Here is a 20,797-nt window from a genome sequence, read left to right as displayed (position 1 = left end):
TATGCAATAATCCACTTCCCTACAGTAAATAGGAGTTTTTCTGGGTTAAGGCCATCAACTTTTCTAGGATGTGATCTGTCATTTCAAAAAATAAACCTCTAGTTTTTGCTGTGATTTCTTGCTAAATCTATCTCACTAACTCCTTCTCTACTTTTTGGGAAATCTGTGTACTGTTCCTGTGAAGGTAGCTGGGGTGGGGTTCCCCAGACACTGCTTTTTGAAAGACAATGCTCTGTGGGAGGGGACTGCCAGTCTCCCTGCTGCTTGGAGTAGAAGCATCTGGAATGGGTGGCACTGCTTAGAGCAGAATGCCCAGCTTGTGGCCTCTGATAGCACTATCATGTCATTTCATCAGAGAGTTTTGCTTTCCCTGCTCTATTCCCATAGTCAGAAAACTTTTTGTTAGGGGAAACAGCGGGCTCGAGGCTCTCAAAATAAGTCTGAAAGTCACTGTTGGCAAGCCTTTGTCTCTCGAGTAGTGGGCTCATGTAGGGGATGCTTTATCTTCAGTCTGTTGGTCCCTTGTGGGCTGATTTAGTTCTGCCCCAGAAGGGAAACCTGAGCTTCCAGACATACCACCAGAGGATGCTGCTTCTGTATGGGGTACCAACTGCCATTCCAGCAGAGGTCTCTGTGAGCCAACATAAAATGATTGGAGACCACTGACCAGCATTCATTTATTTCTGGAGTGAGCCAGTGATGATGGATTTTGTTGGTGAGGTGGCTGATGTATAGTTCAGCAGCAGTAGACCCATAGCCTTGGAGTTCAGCAAAGGAGAGTATCGCTGGAAGACTGGCACAAGAAGGCATGGCTCAGAGCACAGGTATATTTTTAGCATGATGATTAGGCTTAGTTCTTGGCTAGTAAGTGTTAAATATGTATGTATATTTTTTTCAAATCTTGGCTATATCCACCAGGAAGTCTCTCTACAGGTACTGAGATCCTCTTGAATGTGTTTTCCATTTCAGCACTGAGAGCTTGAATTTGTGCACAGGGAGAGAGAGAGGGTTGACTAGAGTTGGGAACAATGACTGATGGGGTGTTTGCTGTATTTCCTGTGTTTGAAAGTAAACATCTCTCTTTTCCCACAGCAGATGGTTTTGATTTTCTTCTTTATCTGTGGTGTCCGACACCCTAGCCACATATGGCTATTTGGCCAGTTGAGCATGGCTGTTGGTCTTGAACAATAAATATGTTTTCCAAATAATGTTGCTAGTTCACTACTGCTATAGTGGCTACTGCTATAGAACTGGGTGAGCACTGCAGTTCCGCATGGTGTGTTTAAAAAAAGTCCAGGAATTAAATTTCATATCTCAAATTTCCTTTGCCTGCCTTCATTAGAATTTTTCAGACCTATGATTGTCGTGGTGGTCTGAAAAACCAGTTATGCTCTCCGTATAGACATATAAATGGTCAATACTGCTTCTTAACTTTGAATCCTATATTAAGGAGCTAGTTGAAAGGCCTCTTTTTGGCATTACAAATAAGCGACTGTGGTGGCACTCGAATTATCTTTTTCCATTGTGCCATCTGAAAGCTATTCAGAACAGGCTTCCTTTTCCCTGTGAAGTACTGAAAGCTGGAGTCTACTGTCCGAAGAAGTTTCATCAGTTTGTCTTGTGGATTTCTTGATAACAATGTTAGAATAGTATAAAAACTGCGTTCCAGTGTGTGCAAAGACACACTCCTCTTTCTACTTACTCTGTCTCAGTTCCCAGTTGGCCACCAAGCTACTGTCTAGATCTGGGAGATCAACAGTATTTGAGCAACACCATGTCACCTTGGATTTTGAGTGGTAGGCCTTCAGGAAGGCCTGGGGTTTTTTTGTTTTAGTGTCTGTCATTTCCCCAGAGGAGAAAAGAAGAATCTGAGCTGGTATGATGGCTGTTTGAGGACTTATCCTGAGGAGAAGGGAGGTACATAGTTCAGGCTAGATCTCCTGCCCTGTCTGTTCGGAGATACCAGAAACAGAATAAAAGCAATGCTAAATAAGACATTAACATTTGTCTCAACAGTTTTCTTGTTCAGGTACAGAATACCTTGTCAATGAAAGAGTGAATTTTTATTTTCCTTATCCACCCCTCAAAAAAATAAAAAAATCTCATTGGGGCAAATAGGAGAATAAAATACTGTGCGGCTGCAGTAATATGTAAGAATGTGCACGTGATTCTTTTTCCACCTTTTCTTTCACTTCTCTGGTCCTGTGAGCTTTCCTGAACGTTTGAGTCCATGTAAGAATTTTAATTTCTGTTTATATTCTGAGTGAGTTTGAATATTGCAGTATGGATAGAAAGATACGCTGTACCTCAAATGTTGAATCCCAGTTTTACTTATCTGGAAGCAGGAGGCAATGCTAAGTGTTCTCTTTATATAGATTTGCATTAAACTAGCTAAATAAACAGTTTTAGTTAAACAAGAACAAGTTTGTGTATAGATGCTTTCTTTTTTTCAAGTGTCTTTTGGTTTAGCTTAATCAACTTTTTTAAAAGAAAGTGAACTGTATACACTAGCCTTAAACCATAACAAGAATGTCAACACACACGTAGTACCCATTTAACTAACCCGGTTCAAAGCCACATTTTTAGTTAAACGTGCAAGATTGTATAGATAAGGCTCGGGTAATCCATAATTTTTGTCACGGTCCAAATTTCTTGGTCAAGATACAGTCAGAGTCTGGACTCCAGAAAAACATTTTTCACATCACAAGTGCCCCTGATCAGTGACTGCATACTATGCCATGCAATATACCTACAGCCTATATTGCTTATCTTTTTACAGCATTAATTAAATGAAAAATAAAATACTACTTTATAACCTAAAAACAGACCCAAGGAAAGATTTATTTTTGTCTGCGACTTGAAGAAAGTACTTGGATAAAATGTCAAACAGATTCAAAAATTTGTGGTCAAAATCCATGTGCTTAATTTTGTAATGCCGTTTGATGTTCCCACTTTTAACAACAGTCGCAGTCTCTGTACAGATTGAAAATAATGGTCCATCCTTTGGGTGTGGTGGCAAAATAAATGTCAGTCCGCTTTTCTTTGAATGGTTCTCAGTGTCACCTTTTCAATTTTTTTATTGACGTTTCTAAACACAGTGCTGATAAATATAGAAATTACAGGAGGTGTTCTGCTCCTGTCTCTCTCTCCAAGAAGAAACTGCTTGAAGACCTTCCTCTGGACAACACCTCCTTGCTAATTTCCCTGAGAAACTGTGTGGTGGGGTTCTGAATTAGTTTTACACAGCTTTACGTGACCCACAAGACAGTAGCTTATGACCTTGGGCTTGGAAGTGAGAGGGTACAGTTCCTTGGTCCCTATCTCATGTTTCCTTCCATTGATGCAGCAATTCTGCAGATATCTTCACTAGATTAGAAAGCTGTCATATGCTCAGTACCTTCCTCTCTGGGCTTGTCTTCTAGATCCAGGTTCTAACTGTTGATTCTTCACCTTTTAGTCCTTTCTCCAGGATGAAGTAAAGAATATACAGTTAGAGCCTGGAACACACTTACCTTTGCAAGCATATATATTTACTTCGAGGTAACAAGCAATCAGTTATCACAAGGTAAAAAGGTTAGTGTAAACATCGCAGTTGAGAAGTGTCTTGCCTTTTGCTTCGTGGCTTGTTTTTGTATGCTTGGTTAATGGTTTTTAAATGAGGGATGTAAATCCTAGTTCTTCTCCAGACAAGCAACCACTATGTGCCAGGAGAAGGAAACCTTCCTCCAAAAGCAGGTCACTCACAAATTTTTGCATCTTCCTACAGCATATGATGCTGGTTATAGTCAGACAGGGAATTGGACTAGGAGGGTAACTGATCTGATCCAGTATGACAACTTATATGGGTTTATCTAAACACACAAGTTGTACTGCTTTAATTATACTGGTATAGTTAAAGTGGAACACCCTCCTTAGGGTACTCGCAGGTATAAATGTGCTTGGGTCAGGGTAATGCCTCATACTGAAAGGGGAAATGAACTGTGTTGGTGTAAGGCATTGTAGTGCCAGCGTAAATGTATTTGCCCTTTGGATTGTACTGGTGTAACTGTTTCAACAAAAGTAACACCGCAGGTTAAAATGGCAGTACTGGTTTAAAAATATGCGTAGGTCAGGCTCATGGTTCTCTGATAGCTCCATTTCAGTATCATGCTGTTGGATCACCACCTGCTGACTGCCAAAGGAATTTACCTAATCAACATTGCAATAGAGAATAAGCTAGTTAAATATTCAGAGGACTGTCCTCAGCTCCATATCTTTATTAGCTATTAAATTGCTATAAAGACTGATCTGTACATTTTTTGCACTGATTTAACTGAATTTACAGATGTAAGCAGTACCAGTGTGAGCTGGTGCAAGAATATCCATGGAAGTTTTGGAGCAATTAAACTTAATCAGATTTTTAAATGGTTTTAATTAAATTGGTTATAAAACTATGTGTAGACAAGCTCTAAGTTTGGAAGAGTTGTCTGTCTTTCGTGTGCCTTGGGGCCATCCATACCTTACAAGATAAGGGGACTAGGTGCAAGCAGCAAATGGAGACCCTGCATCTAGTTATGCTAATCCCATGTCCCTTTTGCACTCTGGCCATTGTCTCAGCTACATTTCTGAGCGGATCCTCAGCTCTCTTACCAGGAATGGGTGTTTTCCCCATACCTGTATGGAGCGAGGTCTGACAAGTGAATGTATGCCAACAAATCAGAGCAGGAATCTGCACATCTCTTTTGTGAGGAGAGTTGGTTTGAATCCCTGTCTGGTTGAATTAGTGGAACAGAGCAGAATTTTTTTTTCTTGTTCTGTACTGCAGGTTACAATACTTTACACTGCTTTTTCTTTAAGTGGGGGGGGAGGAGAGAGAGAGAGAGAGAGTGTGTGTGTGTGTGTGTGTAGTTGTTTGCCAAGTTCCCACTGCAGTAGGAGGGATTGTTGTTCTATATGAACAACCCTTCCCTGTTTGGCTAGTCTGGGATGGCTGTTTGCAAAAGAGAGTTTGAAACGTTGTTGAAAGACTCTCAAGACAGTGAGAGAAGTTGTGGAAAGGATGTGCAGTTTCAGTCCATCCATCCCCACCTCTCTTCCTCATTGTGGTTGTGATGACACTTGCATTTCTTCATGTTGTTCATACTAGGGAAGTGGGAGAATCAGTTTGCTTAAATGCTGCCGGAGAATTGTCTTTTATGTTTTAGGAGGGAGGGTGAGGAGCCCAATTCGGCAGTTGCTCTATTTGAAATGTAATTTCAGGTCTTGATGATGTTCCCTGTAGTACTAAATGCAGTACATAAAAGGTATAAAGTATTCTGTATATGCTCGGAATCATTAATAGTAATATAATGGAACAAGTATGAAGAAGTAAAACTCGCTGTACATCATGATGATAAAAGGACAATTATGAAACTTATAGACAGTGTAATAGGAAGTATTCCTAGGGAGGATGGAGAATAATACAGACCCAAGTGAGTTAGAAACGTGGTCAGAAAATGATGACTTGAAACTGAAAATGTGCAAGTAAATGCATCTAGGGCTTGTCTATACTACCACCTTTCTTCGAAGGAAGGATGGTAATTAGGGTGTTGGGAGTTTATTAATGAAGTGCTGCCATGCACAGGCAGCACTTCATTAAGCAAATTCCCCCCCCCCCCCCCCCCGCGGCAACTCTGAAGTTTTAAACTTCGAAATACCGGCATGCGTCTAGCTGCGGCGCACCCGCCGGTACTTCAAAATGCCGGGGCAACTTCGAAGTCCCCTTACTCCTCACGAGTAAACTCCCAACACCCTAATTACCATCATTCCTTCGAAGTAAGGTGGTAGTGTAGACACAGCCCTAGAGGGCTTCTCACTTCTGTGGCCCTGACTGATTTGTCTATGGGTCGGTGGACTACAACCCAAAAAAGATTCCCCACCCTTGACACAGACTATCCTTGGCAGGTGTTTGCCCAACTTTGTTTTTAAAGCATTCTGATTATCATTCTGCTCTCAGTGTTAGAGCTACTGTCAACTTGAAAGCTTGTCCAGTTACAAATAAGTAAGTAGTTTCAGATACAGCACCTTCTTCAGAGTCCTGTTGCCAATTTTTGTCATTTTAAGAGCACAGTTTCCTATTTTGTTCCTATTTTAAAAATGGGAAAACCTATACATATATAGGGGAACTGACTTAAACAGAACAAAACAATGAAACCAACTATGGACAGCTATCAAATGTGCAAAGTAAACACACAGAAAAATACTAAAATTATTTCCCTCTAAATATTCAGTTATGATAATATGAGATCTCTCATGATGGTGGGTTAAAAAAATTCTAGACCAAAGCATAATTTGGTTGATATTGTCTCTCTAAAATCTTTGCTTAAAATAAAGTCTTCAGGCCCATTTTCATACAAAATAAACTTGCTTCTTGTAGTCGTTTCACCTAGTGGTTCAAAGGCAGGAAACTTGTCAGTGTCAGGAAACCAATGGGGGTAGAAATTAAAGCATGGTAGGGCTGCCGCTCTTCTGGGCTCTTGGGAGAAGCGTTGCATTGCACAGATGATGCATTGAGTGAATCTGCACTGGAAAAAAATGTGGCTGTATTCCAGTAGCTGCCAGCAGCGGTGCAGCCATTTTCATGACACGGTGATAAAAATGTCTGAGCTCTGTCTATGAATGTAAGAGTGTTGTGGCTACACTGCAGCTGACAGTTGGCAGGACTGGACTGGACCAGACCGGACCATGTCTACTAGTTTCTTTCTTTGATAGGGCTTCAGATTTCTGTTTCTGCAAGCAACAGTACTTATGTGCAGTTTTGTGTAGGGACTGGACTTCTGTTAGTGAAACTGGCTGTGTCGTTCCATAGAACCCATGCATCTCGCTCTGCACTGTTAAATGGTGTTGAATGTCCTTCTTTTACCTTCTTCCAAGCTACAAACATGCATGATCATGTGTCCCGCAGGGGACGCAGGCCAGATATACTAGTGTCAGAACAAATTTGGGATTCAGCCAATGTCTGAATGGCCTGTGTTGGCTGGAGGTACATTGAATTTATCATTGTTTCATTCACCCTGAAATGGGAGCTGTAGGCACTTGGATAAATGGACTGCAAGATTTGTCTGTTTTCAGCAGAGTGCCCATCAGTGTCTCCCTATTCTCTGCTAAAAGACTACTTTGTAACTTCCTGCAGTTACCCCTTGGTGAATCCTTTCCCCACAGAGATCCCTCTGCTTCATTTAGTGACAAGACTAGTTTGATTTTTTTCCCCATTGACTTAAGCACACCACTATTACAATAGTAGGTACTACCTTAGGGTGTGGGAGGAAGACACGCATCCAGAATGTCAGGTGGAACTTAAAATCAGGATGACAGTACAATGACAGAGTTGAGCAGCCTGCTAGCCTTAGATTATTCCTTGGATTTTTTTTTTTAGTAGGTTTCTGGGTGCAGTAGAAACAGAGTAGTGGTCTGGTCTTCTAAGGTTAGCGAGACTTGAATGTCATGGGTCATGTTTTCTTTACATCAGGTGACTGGATTCTTCCAGCCATGCATTTCTCCCTTCCTTGAGGGCATACAGAGCCCTGACCATTGGGCAGAGTGGCTAAAATGATGATTTTTGATGTTCTAGGGTCCTCTGGAGGCATTTTTACCCTCTTCAGGATACCTTTTGTCTGGCATGGTATCTGTTTAATAGCCAACCAGTTGGCATCAAATGGCACCAGAAGCTGTTATAAAGCCCATTGTCCTAGAACTGAGTTCTCTGTGGGATGCCTTGAGTTGAGGGAGGAGTATAATTAACGCCTTGTTTGAAGGTAGCAATGCTAATGATGGGGAGAAAATAAGTGCTGCAGGCTTGTAGTCTCAATTCTCAGTTCCCCATGGCTCCTGTCTGTCTTCAGAGGAGCAGACAAGGAGCATGAATTCCAGTAATCGGGTAACTGGCTAATCTGTTAACTGGCTAATCTGTTTTGCACAGTCTTGGAACACAGATATCTGCTTTCTCTTTTACTGATGTATAGTGGCAAGGAATACTGTCCTAGACAGAAATACTTGATGGGTCTTTTGGGGGGCATAAGAGATCTGAGAGAAGTGGGTTGGTGTGGGAGCCAACCCCACTGGCATTTTGTAGGCATTAGGACTGGAATGCTGGGAGCGCTCAGGAAAAGTCAGAAAGAACAGTCTACTCTATGATTTGGGACTGAGAAGGAGCTGTAGACCAGTTAGCCCCCAAAGATACACCCTACGTGGCTAAGTTAGGACTTCTTGCAATATTTTAAAAATATGTAGGCCTTCAGTTGCAAATAAGGCACCTTCATTCTTCCCAGTATAAGCAAAGCTACCAAAGCAGACTTAACTGATTCTCTTTTTTATCTCGGGAGCAGGGAGTGTTTCTTTCTGTATAAAACCCAATGGAGGACTTGTTTGGGTGGTCGTATAGTGGCAATGAATGGTATATTTACCTGGGCTAGATTGCACACCTGCCTCCTCTTACATTGGGGTACTCATCCATCATTTGTAGCATATTAAATTCATTTTCTCCTTTCCCCTTCTCCAGGGTAACCAGGAGCCAACAGCCACTCCTGATGCTATGGTCCAGCCATTCACCACAATCCCGTTCCCGCCACCCCCACAGAATGGCATCCCCACAGAATATGGGGTGCCACACACTCAGGACTATGCAGGCCAGACCAGCGAGCACAATCTGACGCTCTACGGAAGTACACAGGCGCATGGCGAGCAGAGCACGAACACGCCCAGCACGCAGAATGGATCTCTTACGGTATGCACGGCCATTGCAGAGTGGGAAAACAATACAGTACCTTTCATACACTGCTTATCTTGAAATTCTTTTTGATTAGATTATTTGATAACTCTCTTCCATCTCTAATGTGTGATAAGTACATAGGTAATGTCATTCTTAGAGGTGGGTCACTTTTACCCCAAAAATGAGAGAATTAGGAAAGCCTAGTGGCTTTCTCTTCCCGTTGCGCTACTCTGACTCTATTTCAGACATCAGAGTGATAGCTGAGTTAGTCTGTATCTTCAAAAACAGCAAGAAGTCATGTGTCTGACAAAGCGGGTCTTAGCCCTTGAAAACTTATGCTCCAAAATATCTGTTAGTCTATAAGGTGCCGCAGGACTTCTGGTTCTCTTTCAGATATGCTTTCTTGACAGATCTGTGTGGGTGAAGAGAAAAATATCTCCTCTCACACAGCAATGCTTTATGGTGGCTTTCTTAAGCTTTGTGACTGAGCTTTAGCCTGGAACAACCATTTAAAGCAGGGTTCAGCAGCCCCCGGCACGTGTGCCAAGAGTGGCACACAAGCCAATTTTCATCAGCACACTGGACTGGAGCTCAACCCCACCACACCTGCCCCACACAGGCAGGAGCTTGCTCAAAGCCATGCCACCTGTAGATTAACAAAAGACCAGCTAGTGCTGCCAGTCAGCACCTAAACGTAAAGCTCTGCATCCTCGTGTGTTTATTGATAAAGCTGTTGTAAGTAGGACTTTTAGTGCCTTTAAAAGGTGTCACCAGCATTCAGACAGTACATAAGGGTCAAAAGGTCAAATGCCAGCACTCTGCCTTGGAAAGGTTGCTGATCCCTAATTTAGGGAGTGTCCAGCCTTTACAGATGTTTCCATTGTTTTCATTGCCAGTTAACTCAATTGACAAGCATTAACAGTTGAAATTATCAGTAGGTTTGGAATGAGTAGATAATACGTGAAATGTCCGAGTTCAGCGTGAGGGTAGAGTGCAGAGACATTTTGGTTTTTTGAAGATGGCCATGTGCATAGTTGGAGCAGGTATATAAACATAGATAGAAGACAGCGTTTGGCTTCCATGCAGCTATTTACTGAATAACCTCCTGCCTTGTTAATTTTCATCTTCCCATAGCCTGGAACTGGACAACATGTTGGCAGATTATTTCAGGGAAAGCTTAATCCACCCCTTAAGCCACTTGTTAAGATTTCACTTCCCAATAAAGAGCCTTATGGCCAGAGCCTTCAGAGCATAGGGGCAGATTTAATCTGCCAATGCTTTCAGTTTTCCTTGTAGTTAGGTGCTCGACTGCTAGAGATTTACTTTTTTTTCCTGTAACTACAGAGCGAATGCAGTGCCAGTGCGTATGGAGGCACAGCATGCATCACTCTTGTCTCTGTGTTGGGCCTTGGCTGCACTATTGAGAGCCTTGCTCTTGACCTTGAGATGTGCTTTGAAGCTACAGTGTTATGAGCAGATTGTCTCACAACTGTGCAGGAGGAAAGGGTGTAAGCCCGATAAAGGACATTGACCATGCTTTTAATTTCACTTCAAATACCTCATTAAGACACCTGGCCAGTGCAGCTCTAGTCAAGGAGAGGTCATGACTGGAGATGGAACCTTGGCTGATGCAAGGCAAATGCAGAGTCCATAAGTAACCTTTATGATACTAAGCTGTCCTATGTCCCACTCAACCAGTGAATGTGACATAGGAACTGGAATTTTAGTCTTCCGCCTGGCAGTGCAAAGCAATACTAAGCATTACCAGCTGAGTTATGGAAACAGATGTCAGGAATGCAATCTAGATCTCCAGGATGGCAGTGCAGAGTGCTTCCTAGCTTGTCTGTCTTTTTCATGTTTTTATGTTGTACCCCTCTTTGTCCAGACACTAAGAATGTGTGTTTGTTTTGTTTTTGTAATAATGGCAGTGAATGATGTGAGGCTTGACCCTGGACACAAGCTGCTGCCAAACCTTCTGTTCCTCTTCCATATTAGGAGCCATCTCGCTGCTTTGCAGGGGAGAGTTCTGTGTTTCGTTGACTAATATAAGTTCCAGAGAGCCAAAAGAATGGGAATAGGAGTTCTCATATGTGTGTTGGCAGGGTGAGGCAGTGGTACTTAGTAGCCCATGAGGAAATAATAGAAGCTCATGTGTGGGAGGGAGTGTGTTGCTGGTGCCTCCCATGAGAGGGAGGATTGTTGTAGGGAGTCTGTGGAGGGAGTACAACTGGGAGATGTTAGACAATTAAGGTGACTACCATGTAACTTTCATACTGACTACAGGGAACAATAGGCATATCTGCTCTAGCCATTTAACATAGTTAAGTGTGCAAGTAAATGTTACAAAGTAGAATAGTTAGAGAGGTAGTCATGTTAGTCGGTATTCTAACAAAACAAAGCAGCAGTCAAGTAGCACTTTAAAGACTAACAAAATAATTTATTAGGTGATGAGGTTTCATGGGACAGACCCACTTCTTCAGATCAAACTAGAGTGGTACTGGCCAGGGAAGGGTAAAAATAGCCCTTCAGAAAAGGAAAAAAACACATAATGTCTTACTGGTGGCAGTTTTGGTTGGGACTATTTAATCTGAGTGGATTCCATTTGTCGTAAGTCACTATATATGTTTCATGGAAATCCAAATGGAGCAGACAAAATATGAGGGCTTTCCCAGCCTGTGTCTTGCATGCTTTGGGCCTTGACGCTTTCTGCTCGTATCCCTTTCTGTTTCTGTAGTGGCGGCGTGAAGCTCTTTTGATTTTGTGGAATATAAGCCTTGGAGTGTATTTGCTTTTAGCTTTTCTCTTTGCTCAATGCACTAAGCAGCCATGTGAGAACTGAGGAAAGCTTACTATGTTGTGTTGGAATCAGGAGACTTAGTTATTCAGGTTCAAGGTGGGTGTTTTAATACAGCTCACCAGGGAGATGATCTTGCCTTTCCCAAATACCCATAATTCAAGGGTCCTGTCCATTATCACAGGTCAGTTACTACATCCATGTTTGTGTGCGTATGTATGTACTCATCTTTCTCATCCTGTCTTGTGGCCCTCAGGACTGTACTAACCTAATGCAATGTAAAGTTGTCTTAGGGCCTTGGATGTTCTTTCAGTACAGCTGCAGACCAGAACAGCTGCCCTAACGTGTACAAGTGAGATCCTAAATCCAACAGGCTGCAGATTCCTCTGATGTTGTCTTGAGATGGAGCACTTCAGCAATTCCGTTAAGCAGAGAAAAGAGATGTTTCCCTGCTGTTCAGACCAGATTTTGTGCTGATGCCCATTTGGTACAGTACACAGCAGAGAGTGGGTGGGAGGAAGAACTTAGAATTTCTGATTCTCAGCCTGGCAGAGGCTGGTTTGTTGCAGAAATGACACTGAAAAGACAGGGTGTGACTTCTCTGATTGATTTTGGGGTAGGGTACATGTGACTGACAACAAGCCTATGCAACAATGTAATAAGTTCATTCTCAGCACATTCCTATTGGTTTCTGCTCTTATGAGCTACACAGACTGCAGCACACAAGCCAGACAGGCTGATGTGAGGGAGGCTGACAGTGGCACAGTGAGTTAATTAACACAGTCTGGAGGCCTGACTTCAAATGTCAGTTCTAGTCACAAATGAAATAAACTTCTGGAGTCAAGGTCCACCCCACACTGGACATTTCTCTACGTAAAGGATAATCATTTATTTTCTATCAAGGTCTAAATTTCTTGATCATGGTATAGTCAAAGTCCAGACTCCAGAGAAGATGATAAAAAAATATTTGGGAATCTGTTTAAAAGAGCCTTGTGGTTCAGATGTGGCCATGGTTTCCTTATTGACTAGCCTGGCTCTCAATTGTAAAATCAGTGCACGTTTTGCCATGATTAGTATCAGAGGGGTAGCTGTATTAGTGTGTATCCACAAAAACAACAAGAAGTCCTGTGACACCTTACAGATTAACAGAACATAAGCTTTTGTGGGCAAAGACCTACTTAATTTGTGTTATTGGCCCCTCTCTTGTTGAGGATCAGACTTCATGTGCTGGGTTGTGTATCCTGCCTGGCACTTGGAGCTATGAGTCTGTTTCCAAGGCATCTGGCCTTTCTTCCCACGCTAAGCCCGAAGCACCATTGAGAGAGCTGGATCAAAAATTGACAGGAACATCAGTTCAAACTTGGCTTAACAAAACAACCTGAAGCGGAAGAGTCTGCTTTTCTAACTGATACCTTGCATCTCAGTTTTCCATCAGTTCTGTGACTCTTGAGGTTTTAATCAGTTTATAGAGGTAGACATAAAACAGCCTGAGGACACTCAATCTGTAATAGTCCAAGGTGGAGAGACTTATTCAGTGGTGTGATTAACTATCTAGGGAACTGAAATGGCTTTTCTGAGAGTAGAAAACAAGATTTCCCTATAAGATGACTAAAATTCGTGAAAGAAGCCAGCTGAATAGAGGGAAAAGCTGTGTGTATATGGAGCTACACACAGCGTTATATTGCCCAGACAGACATATGTTAATTACTTCATATGAAAATTCCTGATGCATCCTCATGTATGGCAGGGGTTGAGAGCTTGCCTTTCACATTGTGTCATGAACCAGGACCATATAAAATCTAATTACAGAGAGCAGAGTCTCAGATAAGTCTCTGGCATAATGTCACTTAAACACGTTAAGTAAATGCAGTGCATCCTCCAGAGGAATACAGATGTACTTTTTTATTGGAGAACAAGGAATCACGTTCATGGTGAGATCCATGTACCCCAGTCAATCTGAATAGCAAGATATGGACTAGGTTTTCAGATTTCTGTATGTATTATATGCATCTAAAAATGTTTTTGAATGGACAAGGTTTTCCTAGGAAAAGGGCTCCCAAACTTCTTTTAATAGGATTCACTGTTTCTTAACACAAGGCATCTCCCATGGATGTCTTCTCTCCTATTTGCTGTTGCACAGATTTCCTGTACTGCAAACTTAACTTGGAGAAACTATCCTAGGAGCGAGGGGAAAGTTCAGTGTTTACAGCCTGTGAAGTCCTTACTTGGCACCTTTTGTTAACTGTTTCCCGGGGCGTGGTCTGTTAGGGTCTGTTATGATGGTAGCTCCTGTGACATGAATATATACCTATTGGAAGCTGGATTGAGACCTGTCCGCCATCCTAAAAACTCAACAAGCAAGCTTACATTTCTGTAGTCACATAGCCATTAGATAGCGGTGAATTTCAGTCACTGCCTCCATATCATTCCACAAGCTGGTGAGCTAACCATTTTCCTGATCTGGGGCCAGAGTATAACTAGTAGAGTCAAAAAAAATGTTATCCCCAAATGCTCCTAAGCCAATCCAGTTCTGCTCTGAATAATATAGACATTAATAGTTCACATTTTTCTGACTGTTTTGTAAATATACTGTATCCGTGGTCTACCCTTGTCCTTGGGCTCTGGAAGATGCTAGATCTATTTCTAAACATTTTAATTTTCCATAGCTTGCATCTGAAGGAGTTCCAGTTCTGAAGAAGCAAGTGAGAGAGAAACAAATTGTACTTTGTATTTATAGTCTCTATGCTGGTTGATCTCTTTGCTGCTGTCAGTCTGCTTCTGTCTACTCATCCTATCTCTGCTCACTCAGGCAGATAAATATTCACTTTTGGCTCAAGCTGTGTATAGATCTCCTCCTGCTTCTCCAAAATCTTAACTGAGACCCTAATTGGAGCATGCCGTCTGTGGAACTGCATGTTCTATGGCTGCTTCAGAATAGACCTGTACAGTTGGAAGCCAAAAGCGGGGGGAGGCGGGGGGGTGAGAGAGGGAGAGAGGGAGAGAGAGAGAGACATTACCATCAGTGTAGGCAGTGCTGGGGTGTTGTCATGGTGGTTGCAAAATATTAGAGTCTAGGTGAGAGAGGTAATATTTTTATTGGACTAATTTCTGTTGTTGAGAGAGATGAGCTGAGATCCAATGGAAAAAAAGAAAGGTCACCCATATTGTCTCTCACCTGGATGTTAATTAGAGAATATGGATGGGACTAAAAGGATTTTAAAATCCAGAGCCTATGTCACAGCCTAAGTGTCCTTGTTACTGTCCCTTTGCTTGCAGTTGAGATTTAAGGAACCCAGAGAGACTCTGCACCCCACTGTGCTAATCTGACAAAGGGCTGTAGTAGGTATCTAAGGCTTGTGGAGGGAGGCCAGTTCTCCATTATGAGATATTGCTGTCAGGCCAGAATGAAGTAACTAGAATTGATGCGGAGATGAGAAATTTGAAGGCATGGGTTTTTTTTATTTAATTATGAGACTCAGGGTAACTTTCTGCCACTAGTTTCCATTAAATGCTGCCACTAAACAAGCTCTAGGCCTTTCCCTTTCATGTCCTGGTGAATTAAATCAAGGAATGAGCAATAAAAACAAGAAAAATGAGACCTTAGGAAGCCATTTCTTCTATTTTTTATTGGCAGCTGTGAATACATGACAATAGACAGATGTATCAAGCCAGTTTCATGCTGGTTGAAAGACTGAACCTCACTTTGAGGTCACAGACATAAGAAATAAGAGAGACCCATTAGTTTGATGAGTGCATCCCCATGCAAGTTCAGTTAATAGCTTTCAGAGAGGGAATGTATCTGATGTCAACAGGAAACTGTTGAATTCATGTAGAAGAATGTATTCTTCCACATTGGTGTTACTTGTCTCTGAACTTTTAGAGCAGGGGTTTCCCAACCTGTGGGTTGGGACTCAAACGTGGTTCATGATTACATTTCAAAAGGGTCACTGCCTGGGCTGGGCAGCTCGGGGTGGGGGGGGGGGGTGGGGGGCTATTAAGTATCCATTCACACTACTGAAGTGGTTCTCAACTTCTTAATTGGATTAATAGTCCTCACACAGTTACACCAATCAATTAAATAGAGAACTAGTGCAGCTGCAGAGCAGAGAACTCCATACCTGAAGAGCAGTGCCCAGCTCAGGTAAGGTGGGCACCTGAGTCTGAGGTTGAGAGGGAGGGCAGAGCTGATCAGCTCCCTGGCTTGCCGCCTCTGCGGGAGATGGGGTCCCCACAGCTGGTGCTGCTGGCCGGGGCTTTGCCCCAGCTGACTTCCAGCCACAGGGGTCTGGGGTCCTTCCTCACCTGAGCCAGCTTCTAGCTGCCCCTCCCTCCCTCTTGTCTCCCCTGTTTGAAGACTTCTCTCACTGTACAAAGCTGATGTGTTGTAAAATATTGTCTAGCATGGCAGCAGCGTCCAGCCCAGCTGTGAGGGGTTTTTGAACAGGTAACTGTATGACGCAGTAGAGGTGTAGAAAGACAGGAGTTCCTGCCTCTAAGAGTGTTTGCAGTTTCCTCGAGTTCACAGCCTCCTGGTTTCCATGCCTGTTGAAGCCACAGACCTATTCTTTGACACATTATATCAGAAGCTGTTCCAAATCCTTAAACTTGTGCTGACATACCTCACCTCAGAGAGTCTACGCTGACCATGCTTGGGAAGGCTGGAGAGAGGTGCATGCATACCTGGTGGGGCATGTGCCTACTTGCAACTTGTACTGGCTGTTGCAGGAAGCTCGACGTTGGGAAATGTGTATCAGTAGGACTCCTGAGTATGTCTGAAACCTTGCTGAATAGACGTTCCCTTCAAAACTCAGTAGCACTCAGGGAGGTCATGATTTCTGGGGGTCGTTTTGGAACACTAATTTCTAGGCATTGTTTGCACTGGTGATGGATGAGCCGCCATGTCTTCTGTCCTTTTTCTTGGGCAGATTTGCCCTCGGGAGCAGAGGGCTCTGATGGAGTCATAAAAGTAAAACTGCCGAATAGCATGGTGTGATTTAATCACCAGCTGGCTTCATTGATTCTTCCTCTAGGGTGCACCACGTGTGTGTTTTCAGATGCATTTTGTCACAGGGCGAAGGGAGGGAAAGGCATCTGGAAGCAGTACATTTTAGACACTGTATCAATTGGGATGTTCTGCCTAATATTTGGGGATGAGTAAATCGTAGCTGATTGGAAATGGTGTACTCTATCCAGTCTGTGCTGGGTTCCTATTGTTGTGCTGTCTCCTTCACTGCAACTCCTGAATGGTGAGGCTTGTGTAGCCATGCCATTCCACTCTCCCCTTCAGTGCTAGTTTTATACCAGATGGATCGAACTCATTTGTACTGCTGCTTTGCATAAGTGAAGCAAAATGGGAAGCTGCCATTGCTTTGATCAACATGCTGAGGCCACAGTGTTCACTGTTAAGATGCTATTTTCAGTCCTGTATAATTCATGTTTATCAGAGAGAGACAGACAGACAGGCATGCTTCTGGCTGAGCAAAATTTCAATGTTACTGCTGCCCGTTTTGAAAAACAGTGGGGAGAGGTGCATTTTCAGGTCTTGGAGACTGTACAGCACAAAAAAACCCACGGATGGCCTGTACCAGCCTTAGGGCTGCAAAGCTGTTTATTGCTGTGTTAATTTTCTAGTCCCAGGCTCTGGGACCCTCCCACCTTTCAGGGTCCTAGAGCCTCGGATCCAACCCACGCCTGGAACTCTACACCGTAGTGAGTGTGCCACAGCCCGGTCCCAAGTTGGCTGGCATGATCTAGCTGTGATCTTTGTTGTGTAGGCATATCCTTGGAGGCTCCCAAGTCTTTGCTGCATAACATATAGGTCACTCTGTGTAAGTCCAATCAGTGATGGGGGAACCTAGTCTTTGGTTAAGTCCCCGGGAGTGTTTCTTTGCACATTGGGTATACAAAATATACAGTCAAGCAAACAATTGTTTTAAGCTATTAGGCCTAGCTATGTTCTTGCAAGCCTAAAATGGGCTGAAAGTCTTTGCTGTAGCCCTTTGAGTTCCCCCACAATAGCTTTCTACTATTGCTGTGGGTGAAAGCGAGAAGTATGCCCTCATCATGTGAGAGAGTGAAGTAGGGCTTAAGAAATTTACTAGACATGCAGCCGAAGCATTAAAACTTCATCTGAGGCAGATGACAAAAGAAGGGGTGAATAGGCGCTCTAGTGATTATCCTGGCATATCAATCCTAGCTGTTGGAAAGGTACACTGCAATAAAACTGATCAGATTATGATCAGTTTCGCTGTTCTACTGCTGACAGTCATGAGTGGGTGAGGGCATTTTTTGTGTCCCAGAGTAAGGGATGGGTTCCCCCATGCTGGGGTTAACAAAGTCATAACACAGCTTGTGGAATCTCCTGAGGGAGAAATTCAAATAGGGATTAAATAAACCTGGCTGTTTCAATTTCTGTGTCAAAGCCTCCTACCAAGACATCTTCATTTGTGCCTTGACATCATCTGTGATGCAAAGCAGGGTTAGAGGCAGCACGTACATTTTGGCTGCAAAGCCAGAAAAGGAGTGTGGCTCTTTAAGTGTTTGTAGAACCTTAAAATTACTCATTTAATTTCTTCAAGTGGATTTTACATTAACTCTGAGTTAAAAGAATGAAAAGCCATTGCCTGTGGGCTGTACCATTTTAATATAGGTCATATTTCAGGGCGGTACATCTCTGAATAGAACATAGCAGAACAGATACAGTTTTGCCTGGGGGTGCACTGCTGACATCAGTCCATTGGAAAGCTGCGTCTCGGTTGTAGGATTTTGATCATTGCAGGAACATGCTGGCATAAGAGATTAGAATAATAATATTTGCCAGCATCAGGACAAAAAAGACCCATCTCTTCACTGTAGCTTTCCCATGGTAACAAGAGGGAAGGAATGCTAAGGGAAAGAAAGGAGAAACTATTAAAAAAAATAAAGAAACTTACTAAGCTATAAGATTATATTGGGGGATGAGGGGAGAGAAAGAAGACTGAGATCCTCTTACTGTTTACTCATGGAAAAGCGGGCGAGAACAAAAGATCAGTTGTTTGCTGGATTTTTCATACTTATTGTATCACAGTTACAAGTGTAGTGTAAATATCTTGACAAAGACAATGTAATAAGGGATGGTTGGAATTTGTGTGATTTCTTTTCACTCCTCCCTTTGTCACTGTTTGATTTCAGCAGACAGAAGGAGGGGCACAGACAGATGGACAGCAGACACAGACGCAAAGCAGTGAGAATACCGAGAGCAAGTCTACTCCAAAGCGGCTTCATGTCTCTAATATTCCCTTCCGTTTCCGGGATCCAGATCTCCGACAGATGTTTGGGGTAAGTTACTGAAACCTTTAAGGACCAGTATACTTTCCTTTGCTACAAGCACAGTACATAGTGCTCTTTCGGGTAAAGACAGTCTTCATATGTATGGCCAGACACCAGTTCCCCTTGGATGCACAGGAATTCAGATGGTGATATGGGGCTTGCAAAAATGATGCTTCAAGTGAAGTGTCTACACTTTGGCTTGCTAGTTGCTCATTCAGTGTGACAGACAGTGTACGCACATTGTCTGCCAGTTGTTCCTCATAACATTTTTTGTTTCTTTTTCAACAAAATCTAGAGAATTCCATTAATAAAAGTGTTATGTACCACTGTGAGACTGCAGAGTGAAGAACTCAAGTCAGGAAATGCAAAGTTAAAGTTGCTCATGCAACTTGATGGTATTTCCCTGAGTATATGTGTTAAATCATTTCTAACGGTACCATTGCTGACCATTGGTTCTTGCTTCAGTCGTTGTACAGCTTGAACAGCATTCAGTGAATGAAGCAAGTGTTCCATAAAACCATACACAATTTTCATCAGCATGTTTTCCCAGTGTGAAAGAAAGATGACAATAATAGTAAGAGGTTAGCATGGCTCCTTCAGGAGTTAGTTAGTGACCTGAAAATCAAAAAGGAATCCCACAAAAGGTGTAAACATGGACTGTTTGCTAAGGAGAAATATAAAAGAATGGCACAGGCATGGACACAAAATCAGAAATGCTACGACACTTAGCTGTTGAGTTACAACTAGCAAGGAATGTAGAAGGCAAGAAGAAAAATAGTCTATGGATGCATTAGAAGCAAAAGAAAGGTAAAGAAAAGTATAGGCTCACTGCTTAGTGGGGAAGGAATTCCAATAACTGATGACATCAAGAAAGTGAGGCATTTGAGGAGCAAATATGCTGTGCTCCAAGTCCTAAATAAGGGTAGAGGTGAGAGATGGGTGAAGTGTTGAACTGGGTTAAAAAAAGGAGGGCTGCTTTTCGGTGATGACCCACACCACTGGGATTGATTTTGCTGTTACGAAACTGGTGTAATTATAGCTGTGGCTTACACCACACTGCTAACAGGAGGAATCAGGTTACACCCAAAAGAAAGAGAAACACCCCCTGAGGTTTTTCTAACTCCCAATAGTTATCGAAACAGCCCATGGGTTGGTGGAATTCATTGGCTGTTATTTATCCTGATTTCTAAGAGCTGTTATCTATCCCAAGAAAGTGAGAGTTTCAGGGGATAGGATTTAAGGGTTAATTTGAGAGTGTGACGTACAGATGCAAACAAACTGTCCTGTAGAACACGAGGTTCAGTGGACTACACTTCCCAGCTGAGGCAACTTGCTTTCAGAACTTCCCGGTCGTTGGGTCAAAGCCCTTTCAGGGGTTCAGGGGCGTCTTTGCCTCAGCCTTACATGTGACGCTTACAGGCTCATGAAACTAAAGACATACACACAGTAATACACATAGCTATGGCAGGGTACTAAAAGGAAAACCAGAGGTAAAAATGCAAATGCTAACTTTTATTTACATAGCTGAGAAGGTACAGGAACAAAACACTGCATCTGGCTATTTAAGCTATACTGTTAAAATTTCTTTGTGGTACCAATAGGTATTCACACACTACTCTGTTTAACTCGCAAGCAGGCGGGAGGAGCGGCGAAGGGTGAGATCAGTCCTTGTCGCGGACAGCATCCTGTCTCTCCAGGATTCGGGAGTTCCTCCCCCTCCTTATGTTGTTGCCCCCCTTTATGGTCCTGCTGTTTGCTGGCTCCACCCGAGGCCTGACGCATCACATCCTGGTTGCTTCTGCTTCTCTTCACCTGCAGCCCCTCTCAGCCCCCCTCCCCATTTTACACAACCATACATCTCTTGCTTATTTTTTCCTTTTAAGGTATGCAGTTGGCCCTCTGGGCTGCTAGGTCAGAGGCCATGGATCTTTCCTGTATAGGTTTTTCCTGTTTGTCAATTTTAGATGGGG

General features: G+C 42.9%; 1 protein-coding gene across 19 annotated transcripts in view; it reads left to right on the top strand.

The window, feature by feature from the left end:
- RBFOX2 (RNA binding fox-1 homolog 2) overlaps window positions 1-20,797 on the top strand; it is a 279,211-nt gene that overhangs the window by 198,301 nt on the left and 60,113 nt on the right. For 14 of the 19 annotated variants that reach the window (XR_012647425.1, XM_075008385.1, XM_075008318.1 and 11 more), the window contains 2 exons: window positions 8,516-8,740; window positions 18,690-18,836. Coding sequence is in view for 18 of the 19 variants with exons in the window: in XM_075008385.1 (XP_074864486.1) it covers window positions 8,516-8,740; window positions 18,690-18,836 (372 nt within the window). In the remaining variant the exon portion in view is untranslated. The remainder of the gene's footprint in view (window positions 1-8,515; window positions 8,741-18,689; window positions 18,837-20,797) is intronic. The other 5 variants (XM_075008343.1, XM_075008361.1, XM_075008352.1 and 2 more) reach the window with 1 other exon arrangement.

The sequence above is a fragment of the Carettochelys insculpta genome, chromosome 1 (genome assembly GCF_033958435.1).
Source record: "Carettochelys insculpta isolate YL-2023 chromosome 1, ASM3395843v1, whole genome shotgun sequence".
In the NCBI taxonomy this organism is placed as follows: Eukaryota; Metazoa; Chordata; order Testudines; family Carettochelyidae; genus Carettochelys; species Carettochelys insculpta.
Note: the sequence above shows the minus strand (reverse complement) of the source record. Positions and strands in the feature narration are given on the sequence as shown.